Source organism: Girardinichthys multiradiatus, chromosome 12 (genome assembly GCF_021462225.1).
Source record: "Girardinichthys multiradiatus isolate DD_20200921_A chromosome 12, DD_fGirMul_XY1, whole genome shotgun sequence".
Classification (NCBI taxonomy): domain Eukaryota; kingdom Metazoa; phylum Chordata; class Actinopteri; order Cyprinodontiformes; family Goodeidae; genus Girardinichthys; species Girardinichthys multiradiatus.
Window position 1 is genome coordinate 45,565,093 of NC_061805.1, and position 13,850 is coordinate 45,578,942.

At 35.8% G+C, this 13,850-nt stretch overlaps 1 protein-coding gene across 1 annotated transcript; it reads right to left on the reverse strand.

Moving 5' to 3' along the window:
- Positions 1 to 5,552: 5,552 nt before the first annotated feature.
- On the reverse strand, positions 5,553 to 7,373 carry LOC124878060 (nuclear factor 7, ovary-like). The gene has a single exon (XM_047381813.1). It carries the CDS (start codon positions 7,215 to 7,217, stop codon positions 5,793 to 5,795), a length of 1,425 nt encoding a protein of 474 aa, XP_047237769.1. The 5' UTR covers positions 7,218 to 7,373; the 3' UTR covers positions 5,553 to 5,792.
- Between the last annotated feature and the right edge of the window lie 6,477 nt (positions 7,374 to 13,850).

The window sequence follows — 13,850 nt, forward strand, 5'->3', positions numbered from 1 at the left end:
CTCAATTAGTGAGAGCCGTATTTTGTTTTTTACTACTTTGCTTGCTTAAAATGCTCAGCACGCAGTAAACTTGCTGCTTTCTTAGTCCATCAGTCAGTTTCTACCACTTCTTCCATACTGGGTCAAAGGGGAGCTGCCCATAGACTTACTGGTGCCTATCTCCAGCAGTCTATGGGCAGAAGGTGGGGTACACCTTAGACAAGTTGCCAGTCCATTGCAGGGCAACACAGACACACACAGAACAAACAACCACACACTCATTCACACCTAAGGCCAATTTAGAGAGCCCTAATAACTTTTTAGAAGGCAGAGTACCCAGAGAGAACCCACGCATGCACAGGGAGAACAGCAGAGTGTAAAACCCAGAAGAGATGAAGTTTTGGTGCCATTTCCCGCTTGTCTCATAGGACAGCGTAACGGAGGCGCATATCTGGAGAGATAAAAGCTCGCAGGTGAACTTTTGCTCCACAAGGCCATTCCCGGAAGAGGAATGGAAAGCTGGAAATCTGTCTGATACGAGAAGATCAGGAGATTTGTTTACCGATCGAAGACCATGCTGACACCCGGCGCAGGTGGAAACCCACAGAGGTTCTTTGTCCAAGGAGATGAGTTTTCCTCGTTGTGTAATGCAGTCGACTGACGGGTCATCTTTTCCCCTCCTGGACGGTTCAGAAGTTACAGTTTTCTTTCTTTAATTTGATCACGGACGCGTGATCCCCCCTCCTTTTTCTTCAGACCTGATCCTCAACCTGTGGAGAGCAGAAATAAACCTCAAAGTAATTTCGTTCTTTTCATATTAAACCAGATGTGTGCATTTAGAGGTCTGAGCAGGATGAGGCATATTTAAGGTGATGTAGGATCACCAGTAGTTTAATCTAAGGTATTAACTTGTTGCATGCTATACTGATTGAATTATGTTATGCTGAGCTGTGTTTTGATTTGCTGCTGAATTGTTCGTGGTTCATTATTTTCCGGCTGATCTCAAATCAGCCAGGAGTTAGAAGTTGGACTTTTAAAAGTTTTTCATTCAAAGCAACTGCGGTCTGGGCCTCGCCTGACTACTCTTTGTTCCAGTTTTATTACTGGAGATTTTCCACTGAGTTCCCGCCTCAGAGTTTATGACTCTTTGTCAAGATTTGGAGCAATCAGCTGATTGTGGCTAAAGGGGCGTGGCCCCACCGTTTTATCAGCTGATCGCTGCAATCGAGACATCAACAAAACAGGAGGATCTCTTTCCCTTTAACCCAAATTACACATTTTGTCCATAAAACTACTGGTTTGATCTTCATAGACACTAAATGCGCATATTTTTCTTTTATTATCATTGTTAGGTAGTCATTGTTATTCCCTTTGTGTAGAACAGTGCTTGTTAGTTAGGTGATGGTTTTGGACCAGAATAATGGTATATCAGGATTATTTGGCTTCAATAAATCTTCATATATATAATTAAGAGAAGCTTTTGTGTTTATTTCATGCAAGAGTGATTTATCTGTCAAAACAAGGTCAAAGTTCCTCCACCTTCGGTGAAGCGGTTGAATAAACAGTGACAGTTGATGATGATGATTTCCTTTATTTGTACAGGGACAATGCACAGCAATACATTGACCTAAAAACAGGAAATATGCATGGTGCCAGGCTATAGCAAAATATGCTAATTTCCACCTGTAGTCCCTTGACAGGTTGATATTAATCAAAACTAACTGGGTTTTTTTTTTTATGGAAATGTATGAGAGAAGAGAACCAGTGAACATAAACTAATACAATACAATCGTAACAGACCTCGCCCCTCAGTTACACCAGTTATTAAAGACTTCCAGGGATTTATCATTTCTCTATCACACACTTGCACCTATACAATAAACATACCTATTTGTTCATACAAACATACACTTTCACACTCTCACATACTTTCAAATGAACCAACTATACTTTCATTTACACACATTCATCACTAATGAGCGCAAACCTGCTTTGATAAAAGCCATTTCTTTGTCAAATGTGCAAACATTGAGAAACTTGTACATGTTATAATCTCAGTTAGTAATGTATTCCACTGACTCATGGCAACAACAGAGAAGGTAGAAAAAAATCATGAAATTTAAGTACATATGTGATGCTTCAATGGTAAGGGATCCTCGGATGAACCTAAAATTTGCCAGAGTAAATTTTAAAGAGTTGCACAATTTTGTTTACATGATTTTTTAAAGTCAAGGTTTGGTCCAGAGTAACACTTAAATAAGTGAAGTTGTTAACATTTATTCTTTTTTCCTCATTTATATAAATGTCTGGATAATCTAAAGATTTATGTCTATTTGTAAAGTACATTGCAACAGTCTTTTCTACATTTAAGGTGAGACAACAACTTTTTAGCCAGACAGAAACTTTTTTCAATTCAAAGTTTGTGGTTTGGTTAATAATTTGTAATTATTAAAGAGCTTTGAGCCCATAATCACAACACCAGAGGACATCTCTGATTTCTATTCGTAAGTAATGATTTTTGGTTAAGAAATTAAATTGTTTTTCAAATTATGATTTTAAATTATAATTCTTGATGAATATTAATTATTCAATAATCATAATCCTTACAAACAGATCACCCCAGGAACTTGTGAACATGCATTCAATCGTGAAGGAAACTGACACTAACACTAACACACACACACACACACACACACACACACACACACACCCACACACACACACACACCCACACACACACACACACACACACACACACACACACACACCGCGGAGGAACCGTCACATGAAGACCTTCCACCACCTTCAGCTCTCAGCCTGGAAACAAAGGGGATCAAATCAGCAGAGTTAAAAAAAGAAATAAGAATAACATCAATTTGACCTAAATACCTAAAGTTGCCTTAAACCAACTTTACATCTAATTAATCAAACCTGTATATATTCATTTTTGTATTTTCATGAAAAAAGTATAAAATATTAAAATATAAATATCAAATAAATATGTAGCACTTTATTACAAGTGTTGTGTGCAATAATGGCCTTTTGGTGCTATTTGTAACATAGAGACAAAATAAAGAGCCAAAAGTAAGAAAATAGAAGAGAATAAAGTGCACTAGAGTTGCTTTGGCAGAAACAAAAATCACGTTTAAATTTGAGCTTCAACAATCAGAAATACAACATTTTCAGTTTCAGATTTTATTTTTGACTTTTTCTGACTTTACCAACACAAACAGATCAATGTGATCAATAATCTGTATTATGACATCTATTTTGATTATTATAAAACTTTTTTCAATAAAGTGAGTTCAAGTCAAGTGACAACATAAAGGAAAAATAAAGAGATAAAACAACCTAATTAATGGCAGAGTTACTAAGATAAATGATGGATCAAACAGGTTTTATATTTATTTCTTAGACAGAAGCCAATATGTCTAAAACCTTTTAATGAACAAGAACATATTTTAAATTGTACCAGTAGCTCGTTTTCTTTAGGTTGAGCACAATGAAGACTTTAGTACTTAAAGAAACTTGTAGAAACATATTCATTGCACACATTAAGCTGCAGATTTGGAGAATTAAAGGTTTAATCTGAATAAGTTAAATCCAAAAAGCTATAAAATAAATAACTTAAATAACCAAATATCAGCAATAAAATGTCTAAAATATTAAGTGTGTTCAATTAAACTGATTTCCCGCTTGTTTAACTTCTCCTGAAGGGAATTTAGATGCTGCAGAAACTCTTGCTGTCAGAACATCTTTAAAGTCATTATAGATGGTTTTCAGTGAGCAGAAAAAGATCTCCTGTAGACTCTGTTATTTAATTTCTATCTTGTGATGAAGACACTCAGGATTGTTTGTTCTGGTTTTAAATATCTTGGTGCTCAGATTCATCGTACAGTGTATAACATTACAAACAAGACAAATGACTCAAGATGTTCTTTTTTTGTATTAAATCTGGCATTTAATTCAAATCTACAAATTTTACCCTGTATTTTTTAAGCTATGCAATGATATAAAGCCAAAATGTTTCTAGGTAGAGGTCTGGAGAATTTTCATTACTTAAACTGAATTTGTATGAAAATGAAACTAAAATCTCAGTTTTATTAAGACTTTCTCAGAGAAAGTGTCTCTGTGATTGTAGATGAGACTCCTGTCTTCAGTGTTGTAGAAGGACACCTCCACCCTGTTATAGTCCAGCTGGACTCTGATCCTCTGGAGACTCTTCTTCACTGTGAGAATCTTACCAACATCAGTGTCTTCTTCACTTAAATCCTTGAGACACAAGGTTTCTTCTTCTCTTTCCTCAAAATCCAACAAACATTTGTTTTTCAGGTCAGATCTCCAACCCTGTAAAGACAACTCAGCTCAGTTTAACGATGCTAAAATCATTTAATTTTCCTCTTAGTGACGTCTTACCAGTCATACAGGTTGTTGTCTCTCTCTTCCAGGTAAATCTTCTGCTTCTGTTTTGTTCCTGGATAACTTCATTGTATAATCAGTGAACAGCTGCCTTACATTTTATTAATTTAATTTTTTAATGCTACAACCCAAGAAGCAACACAAATAATTTGCTGAAACACTAAATCAATAAACACAAAGGTTTTCATTTCAGTCTAGTAAAGTAAATTCAGTGTAAAGTTCCTTGATAACATTTTTTACATCAGTCGTATCAGGAAGCCTGAGTCTTTAAATGTATTTATTTACACTTTGACTGAATATTTAAGTTCAACATATCTTAGGTTCATTTCAAATATCTATTTTAGTCTTATTTCATCTTTCCGTTTATCTACAATCTTCACAGGTTTTTAGTTTTATTCACCTTTGACAAAACCATTAGGTTGTCTAATGTACTGGTTCAGCATCAATAATAACTGGACTAATATAACTGCCTGCTGGGTTCTGACTGTAATTTGAAGGTCAGTGAACTACAGAGTTTTTCTTCAACAGCCAAAGAAAAATAAATAAATGTGTAGAAGAAATAAAGAAACTTTAATAAACAACCAACAAAGATCATTTTCAGCAGGTAGGTGAAAAAGATTTAATAACGAAAACTCACTCACAGAAGGAGGCAGGAACAAAACAAACAGGCAGGCAAGACAGGCATGGCATGATCAAAAAATAAGACTTGAGCATCAAACTTGACATGAGCATGAGGGTGAAAGATGTTTCCGCGCAGACTAACAGAACATGTGTGAATATATAGCGTGAAAACCAGGTGGAGCAAGGGGACAGATTAACTTGGACAGGTGAGCCAAATAAACTTAATTGACAGACAGAACAAAACGTGGCTGCGGCAAAAACAGAGACTCTAATAAACAAACTAGAAAAACATGAAGCTAAAGCATAACCAGATCCGAAAACCAAACTTGACAAAACATGAATAAGATGACAAAACTAAAGCATGACCAGGAAAATAACAGAAACATGATTCAAAACTTGAACAGTGAAAAACATAAGGAAAAACCCCAAAACCAAAAACCAAACAACCCTACATCATGACAGAAATATTGAATTAAATTTTCTACATTTTCGAATTACATAAAAAAAGTTAGAAACTGAAGTAAAAACATTCATAAAGGAATCTTTTTATTCTGGTTTTAAAACAGACTTGTTAAATAATATGAAGATGTGTTGATTTTCTATTTATTTTTCAGTAATCAATTTCTATTGTTAATTTCAAATAAAAGATTTAAAACCTTGAGAACGATTAAAGATGTTCATTAAGGATTTAAATAGAAAGCTGGTCTGACTGCAAATAGAAACATTCTTCTAATAATGCAAAATAATTCAGAGAATTAAAACAAATTTGAACTTTAAAAAGAAATCTTAGTTTGATAGATTTTGAGATCAGAAGTTTTGGCATAAGCAGCATAAAAAACACCAAAAAATGGGAAGAGTTTCTCAGTGAAAGTATCTTTGTGAGTGTAGATGTGAGTCATGTCTTCAGAGTTGTAGAAGGTCACCTCCCCCCCATCATAGTCCAGCTGGACTCTGATCCTCTGGAGAGTCTTCTTCACTGTGATGGTCCTGGAGTAATTAGTGTATGTTCCACAAACATAACTTAAGCACCAGATTCCATTTTTTGGTGTAGCAAATATATTTTCCTTCCTGTCAATAGACTCTTTAGCCAAACCCACATTCCAGGCAGGATGATCTCCAACCTCCACCTCCCAGCTGTGTTTCCCTGAGCTGAAGCCCTCAGATCCAAGAACATTGGTGTAATTAGTGTTTCTCTCTGGATTATCAGGAAGCTGCTGCTTTGTGTCTCCGCATTTCACACTGGTCAGATCATCAGACAGATAGAGCTCAGGGTGTGCAGTGTTTGGGTCCAGAATGACAGGACTGAAGTGGACCTTCTCCTTCATCTTCTCCCAGACTCTGAAGGACAGGTTGCCCAGGTGTTTGGCCACATCTATCAGAGCTCCTGAGACCAGCTGTGGATCTGACAGTGAGTTCTGGGCTCTGGTTCTGCTCTGAGTGGCTTTATAACTGCTGAGGAACGACACGTTGTCTTTCTGTAGGTCTTCTTCAACAGCAGAGATACTGTTTGACAGAGAGGAGATCTGCTCCTGAATCCTCTTCATCTCTCTGATGATAGTGTCCCCCTTCTGCTTCTCTTCCTCCCTCAGAGCTGCCAGTCTGGACTCCTCTTCCTCTTTCAGGAACTGGTGGAGCTTGTTGAACTCTGCTCTGATCTGTCTGGCTGTGGACAACACCTGCTCCTTGGAGTGTTGAATCACATCATCATATGTTTCCTCCAACTGTTTGTGTTTGTTCCTCTTGTCCTGCAGAGACTTTAAGTCAGATTTCAGCTGCTCCTTCAGCTCACTGACTGCTTGTTCTATAGGAATCACTTTGTGACTCTGGTGGAGAGAAAACTCACAGGCAGGACACACAGCTCTCTGCTCGTCTTTACAGAACAGTTTAGGGTCTTCTTGGTGTTTACTGCAGACCACCATCAGCTTCTCTTCTCCTTTTTCTGTCTCAGATGATCCAGATTTCTGTCTTCCAGTAAAAGAATCAGCCAGTTCCTTCAGTGTGAAGTTTATTCCAGGATTGTCTTTGGAAGATCTTCTCTTACAGATGGGACAGTTCTTGTTTTCAGTTTGTTCCCAGAATTTCTGCAGGCAGCTTGAACAGAAGCTGTGGTTGCAGCTCAGAGACACAGGATCTCTGAACGTCTCTGAACACACATGGCAGCTCAGGAAACTTTCAAAAAGAGCGATTTTCTCCGCCATTTTGTAATGAATTATTTCATCAGCAAAACTCACCAAAAGTTTCAGCTGCTTCTTCTTAAAATCATCCAAATAACTCGATGTTTTTCAGCAGAGATCTAACACCCAGTAATGGCGTCTCAGCTCCGATCAGCAACGTTTGAAATTACGTTTGTTTGTCTCCAGCAGGTGGTGCTGTCGGAACATCTTTCATAGTTAAAGTTTTGGCTTCTTGTTTATATTGTAACAGTCATCAAGAGGCTGATTTTCACAAACTTGTTATAAAACAGTTTTTGTAGCTTTTGAAAACAACGAGATAGTTTATTTTCTCACTATTTCCTTTTTTTCAATTAAACATAAAGTGAACAAATGAACATATTTTTCAGTCTTTGTGAGATCCAAGACTAAAATTATTCCCACATCAGAGTATTTAGCTGAAAGTATGATGCACAACTTTGATCATATTAAGGTAAAATACAGTACTTTTATCATTATCTGCTGATGTTATTTATTGATCATCCTGTTTATCAGAAAACAGTCACAGAATATTTTCTAAAATCTATACGAAGACAGAGAAACAATAAAGAGGAACAGAAATTAAAATCAAACCCAGAGAAAAATTGTTTTTTTTTTCTCACTTTTTGATTTATTCTTTTAATCATAATTTCTAATAAACGTAACAAAACAATCCTTTTCAAAGTCTGTTTTCTTTGCATACTTTCATTGACAGTTTTGTTAATAAATTCAGATCCACCTCCTCTACAGTCGTTCTGATGTGTTTGTTGAAGTTTTGCAGAACTGAGCTAAGAAGTCTCAATGATCAAGGTGAGAAGAATCTCAGGTATCAGGGAGGAATAAAATGGTTCAGGTGTTATAAATGAGGCTTTTCAAATCTTCCAATAGTTGAAGGTCAGATTGTTTCTCTTCATCATCAGAGTTTCCAGCCTTCATTATTCTCTGCAGCAGCATCACTGTTACAACTGTTTGCTTCTGATCATCAACCTGCAGTTTAGTTTATAAAAATTATGACTTCAGTCTCTTCTATCACCACCAAGAGCTTTAAGAAATATAGATTTTCTCTGTTTCTTCATGACTGTTTACAACTAAAACTGTATTTGTGGTATTATTATCAGAGATTATTTTATTTTACATCATTAAACTGGAAGAGGGTGCATTGAAACTGGAGAATGATTTGTTTTACAGTTTCTTCTGCTCAGAACTCAACATTTGTTAGACATCATTTATTTTAAGCTCACATAAAAACTTAAATCACAGAACATTTATCCAAATAATTCTCTAAACTCTGTAAAACAACTGTGGAAAATAAACATTTGCTATACACTTATTTAATTTATTATTTGATGTATTACATTAAGTAGGTTTGAACAGTTAGCATTAGTTACCATATATTAAATGATGATCAAATATTTGCTGTGAATAAGTTTTAAAAAAATTTCCTTTCATTAAAATGAGTTTGATTAACAGCATTTTTCTAAGTATAATTTTGAATTTGCTTTAACTTAAAAACAATAAGATTCAGTAGCTTACAGTTAAGGGTTCTGTTTTATTGCTCTGTTGCACAATTACATGAAGCTAAATAACAGTGGAAGAAAACATGGGACACATCACAAACCAGGAAGTTACAGAAGCTGGAAAGTTTTTTTATCAGATGACATCATGCAGGTAAAAGGTGATGAAACTTATCTTGGAGGAACTGCAGACGTTATCTGTCAGAATATACTTTGTTTTAGTTGAGGTATAGTTAACCACATGAAGGATGCTGTGTTGGGATACGAATGTGTAACTCGTCTTGCAGAAGCTGATGGTGAGATTGTACAACAAGAAGCAGGGATGGCAGAACAAAGTTCTCCTGGAATGCAGCGCTGAATCATCAGTGAATGTCAACAGTCTAAACAAGGACCCTCCCCATCTAGTCTTTTAGATAGTTGAACATTCCCTATTTAAACTCGTAAACTACTAGAGAAACAATTTCTTCTGTTCTTATATTGAGAAGATGGAGTCTGCGTGAATCTTATAATATTTAAGATCCATGTGCATAAAAATTGCAGATTTGTAACAATTAGATATTTTGGGATCCTTTTTTTGAAGCTTTCCAAGTGACTGGTGAATACAAAGTAACTGGAAGCTGGTTGGTGAATGAAAAAGGTCCATTACTTTGTGTATTACCTTTTTGTACTGCAATACTCCTTTGCTGTATTTTTGTTAAATAATAATATTGCTGAAGTCTTCTTTCTGATTCTGGTGTTTTTATTGATTCCTCATAAGGTAATAAACCAACATGCAGAAACAACCTTTGAAATCAAAACTCTGAAACCAGTTCATCAGATGGGACCAACTTTACTCTCTAAGTTCTAAGAACTCTTTGGATTCACTGAATGATCTCAGTATTGAACGTAAAGATGTTTAACCAGGATGAAAGCATGATCACAACCAGTGCAGGACATTGACCCCTGACACTGTGCAGATTTAACTTCCTGCAGTTTGAGCTTTATCCTCCTCCAACATGGAGTAGCTCTGCAGGCAGCACAGAACCAGAACATGAGGACTCTGGACCGAGTTTTGTTCTGGATCTAGTTTTTTGTGAGACACAACAGAGCTGCTCAGTGAAAGACAGACTGATAGAAATAAATCACAGATCTGCTGAAATTAAACAGTTTGGGAAACTGATGTGAATTATTAATAAAATGAACATGAAGCATTTTATCTAAATAAAAACTGGACAAATATAACTGCTTCCTGTGTTGGTCGACATGTATTAATCTGCTGTTTGAAAATCATTGAGCTGCTAAGTTTCAATGAACTGACTGATCAAAATCTGTCTCCATAAAATCACATTTAGAGAACAGACAGCAGAGTCCGACATTATACAGATGTGAGATGTTGTCTGTCACTTTGTAGATGTAAGTGTTTTATTTAAAGTGTATTAGTTCATTTAATAAGTTCTGCGAATAAATAACTTTATTTGTATTTCGTACAATGTAAATTTAAGTTGAAATGCATTTAGATAATTTTCTGTGTGAAATGTTTCTGTTTAAAGGCCTTAAAATGCTTATTACTGAAATCTTATGTGAAGTGAGAAGGTCCTCGCTGCAGCTCACCAGATGGGGACATTGGAGTTGGATGTCTGACCCCTCCACATCCTGCAAGCTACAGGCGGGGGTCTTCAGGTGGAGTTGGCTCTAAAATAACACGTGAATTAGAAATCTCATAAAATCCTGCAAAGGCCCAGACTGTGAACACAGAGGGCTGCACTGTTGCCTTGCAGCAAGAAGGTCCTTGGTTTAATTTCCAGCTTGGGGTGTTTCTGTAAGGAGTTTGCATGTTCTCCCTGTACATATGTGGGTTCTATCTGGGTTCTCCACATTCCTCAGACAGTTAAAAACACGACTGTTAGGGTAACTTGTTTCTCTAAAATGTCCTTGTGTGTGCATGGTGTTTAGGACAAGCAACCATACAAGGACACAGAGGATGTGTGTCTCTCTGTTGTCCTGTGATGGACTGATGACCTGTCCAGTGTTTACCCCGCCTTCATTTAATATAGACATGCCTGTAAATAAATGCTCGTATCAAAGAATAAACCTGTCAGTGAAGCTGTTGAGGGTCACAGTAAATGTAGCAGTGTGATTTAAGCCTGCTCTCAATGAGTAATCAGTACGTTTCAAATTATGATGTGACGTTTACGAACGATCCGATCCTTTTGAACGGCTCTTTACCTTGAACAAGAGGACTCGAGTCTCAATTAGTGAGAGCCGTATTTTGTTTTTTACTACTTTGCTTGCTTAAAATGCTCAGCACGCACTAAACTTGCTGCTTTTTTAGTCCATCAGTCAGTTTCTACTGCTTCTTCCATAGTGGGTCACAAGAGAGCTGCCCATAGACTTACTGGTGCCTATCTCCAGCAGTCTATGGGCAGAAGGTGGGGTACACCTTAGACAAGTTGCCAGTCCATTGCAGGGCAACACAGACACACACAGAACAAACAACCACACACTCATTCACACCTAAGGGAAATTTAGAGAGCCCTAATAACTTTTTAGAAGGCAGAGTACCCAGAGAGAACCCACGCATGCACAGGGAGAACATGTAAACCCTATGCAGAAAGAGCCCCGCCTGGGAATCGAACCGAGGACCTTCTTGCTGCAAGGCAACAGTGCTGCCAACTGCAGCCACTTCTTTTCCAATTTCATTTAATGTTAAATTGTATATTTATTACTGAGGTGGTTAATTCCAGAAACTGCATGCTCATTTCTCACGGTGTGCGACGGTCCTGACTGAAATGCTGATGCAGGCTGGATGCCGAGGAAGAGAGAAGGAGGGTAAAACTCGTCTTTCTCAACTTAAATTTGCCAGTTGATACCAAGGTGAAACAGAAGAAACCTTAAAGCAAGATACTACCTTTTTATCTCAGGGCTCCTTTTTCTCTGAATGTTTGCACAATTTATTTGAACTTTACTGTTCACAGTTAAGTGTGGTTTACCATTAGTGCGTTGCTTTAACTGTTATATTACCTGTTGAACAATAAAAGTTAAATAACTCAACTGCTGCTTCTTTGGAAATCAATAAAAATAAATAACAATTAAATAAAACTATTAAAACTGGCAGGTCATAATATATATGACTTCTAATGATGAAGCCAAATGTTTCAAATAAATACATGTAGCAGCACAAGGGTATGAATTAGGTTATTTGGTGCTTTGACCCATAAGCTCACTATTTTTACTCCAGCAGGGGCGGCCAAAAGTTGTCAAAAACGCCGCCTTGAGAATTTTATCCAAAGAAATATATAACAGCACCAGTAAGACGCACAGGATCGTTTCACTAAGGATGAGACAGGAGACGTGGTTCCCTTCATTTCAAAAGTATAGATTCATTATTCTAAGTTTATTTGAAAGCATTTTAAAATTGAAAACCATACAGCCTGAGGCCTGAGAAATGGTCAAATGGGGTGACGGGGAACTTTACATCCTCGTAATAAAACCTGTATATATTCATTTTTGTATTTTCATGAAAAAAGTATAAAATATTGAAATATAAATATCAAATAAATATGTAGCACTTTATTACAAGTGTTGTGTGCAATAATTGCCTTTTGGTGCTATTTGTAACATAGAGACAAAATAAAGAGCCAAAAGTAAGAAAATAGAAGAGAATAAAGTGCACTAGAGTTGCTTTGGCAGAAACAAAAATCCTGTTTAAATTTGAGCTTCAACAATCAGAAATACAACATTTTCAGTTTCAGATTTTATTTTTGACTTTTTCTGACTTTACCAACACAAACAGATCAATGTGATCAATAATCTGTATTATGACATCTATTTTGATTATTATAAAACTTTTTTCAATGAAGTGAGTTCAAGTCAAGTGACAACATAAAGGAAAAATAAAGAGATAAAACAACCTAATTAATGGCAGAGTTACTAAGATAAATGATGGATCAAACAGGTTTTATATTTATTTCTTAGACAGAAGCCAATATGTCTAAAACCATTTAATGAACAAGAACATATTTTAAATTGTACCAGTAGCTCGTTTTCTTTAGGTTGAGCACAATGAAGACTTTAGTACTTAAAGAAACTTGTAGAAACATATTCATTGCACACATTAAGCTGCAGATTTGGAGAATTAAAGGTTTAATCTGAATAAGTTAAATCCAAAAAGCTATAAAATCAATAACAACTTAAATGACCAAATATCAGCAATAAAATGTCTAAAATATTAAGTGTGTTCAATTAAACTGATTTCCCGCTTGTTTAACTTCTCCTGAAGGGAATTTAGATGCTGCAGAAACTCTTGCTGTCAGAACATCTTTAAAGTCATTATAGATGGTTTTCAGTGAGCAGAAAAAGATCTCCTGTAGACTCTGTTATTTAATTTCTATCTTGTGATGAAGACACTCAGGATTGTTTGTTCTGGTTTTAAATATATGAAGCTCTCTTCTTTGCACAGTCAGCTCCAGAGGCTGCAGAACCATCCCCCAGAACAGAGCCAGGCCCGAGTTTGTTACAGAAGATACTTTAAAAATGTTAACAAGATTCATAATTCAGCTGAAGAAAAACTCTTTTTTAGTACTTTTAATATTTGTTTTATAAGAACTGTTAAAAAAAATGTTTCGATTTGTGAAGAGTTTTCAACTAAACAGAAATTTATTTCATGTATCCCCAAATTTTCAGTGTTTTGAGAATTTCAGCCGTAAATTCAAACAGCAGAAAATAAGATTTAGTAAAACTGAAAAACTTTTAAAGATTCAATCTGATCTAAAAAAAAAGAGAAAGACTGAAATATGAAAACTTTAAAAAAGGTTAAAAATTGTAAATTAGGGTTAATGAAAGGAGCAAATAAATAAATATTAAATAAAAATATCTTGGTGCTCAGATTTATCGTACATTGTATAACTTTACAAACAAGACAAATGATTCAAGATGTTCTTTTTTTGTATTAAATCTGGCATTTAATTCAAATCTACAAATTTTACCCTGTATTTTTTAAGCTATGCAATGATATAAAGCCAAAATGTTTCTAGGTAGAGGTCTGGAGAATTTTAATTACTTAAACTGAATTTGTATGAAAATGAAACTAAAATCTCAGTTTTATTAAGACTTTCTCAGAGAAAGTGTCTCTGTGATTGTAGATGAGACT

Coding starts and splice junctions, on each gene's coding strand:
- LOC124878060 (XM_047381813.1), bottom strand. CDS start 7,217: ATGGCGGAGAAAATCGCTCTTTTTGAAAGTTTCCTGAGCTGCCATGTG.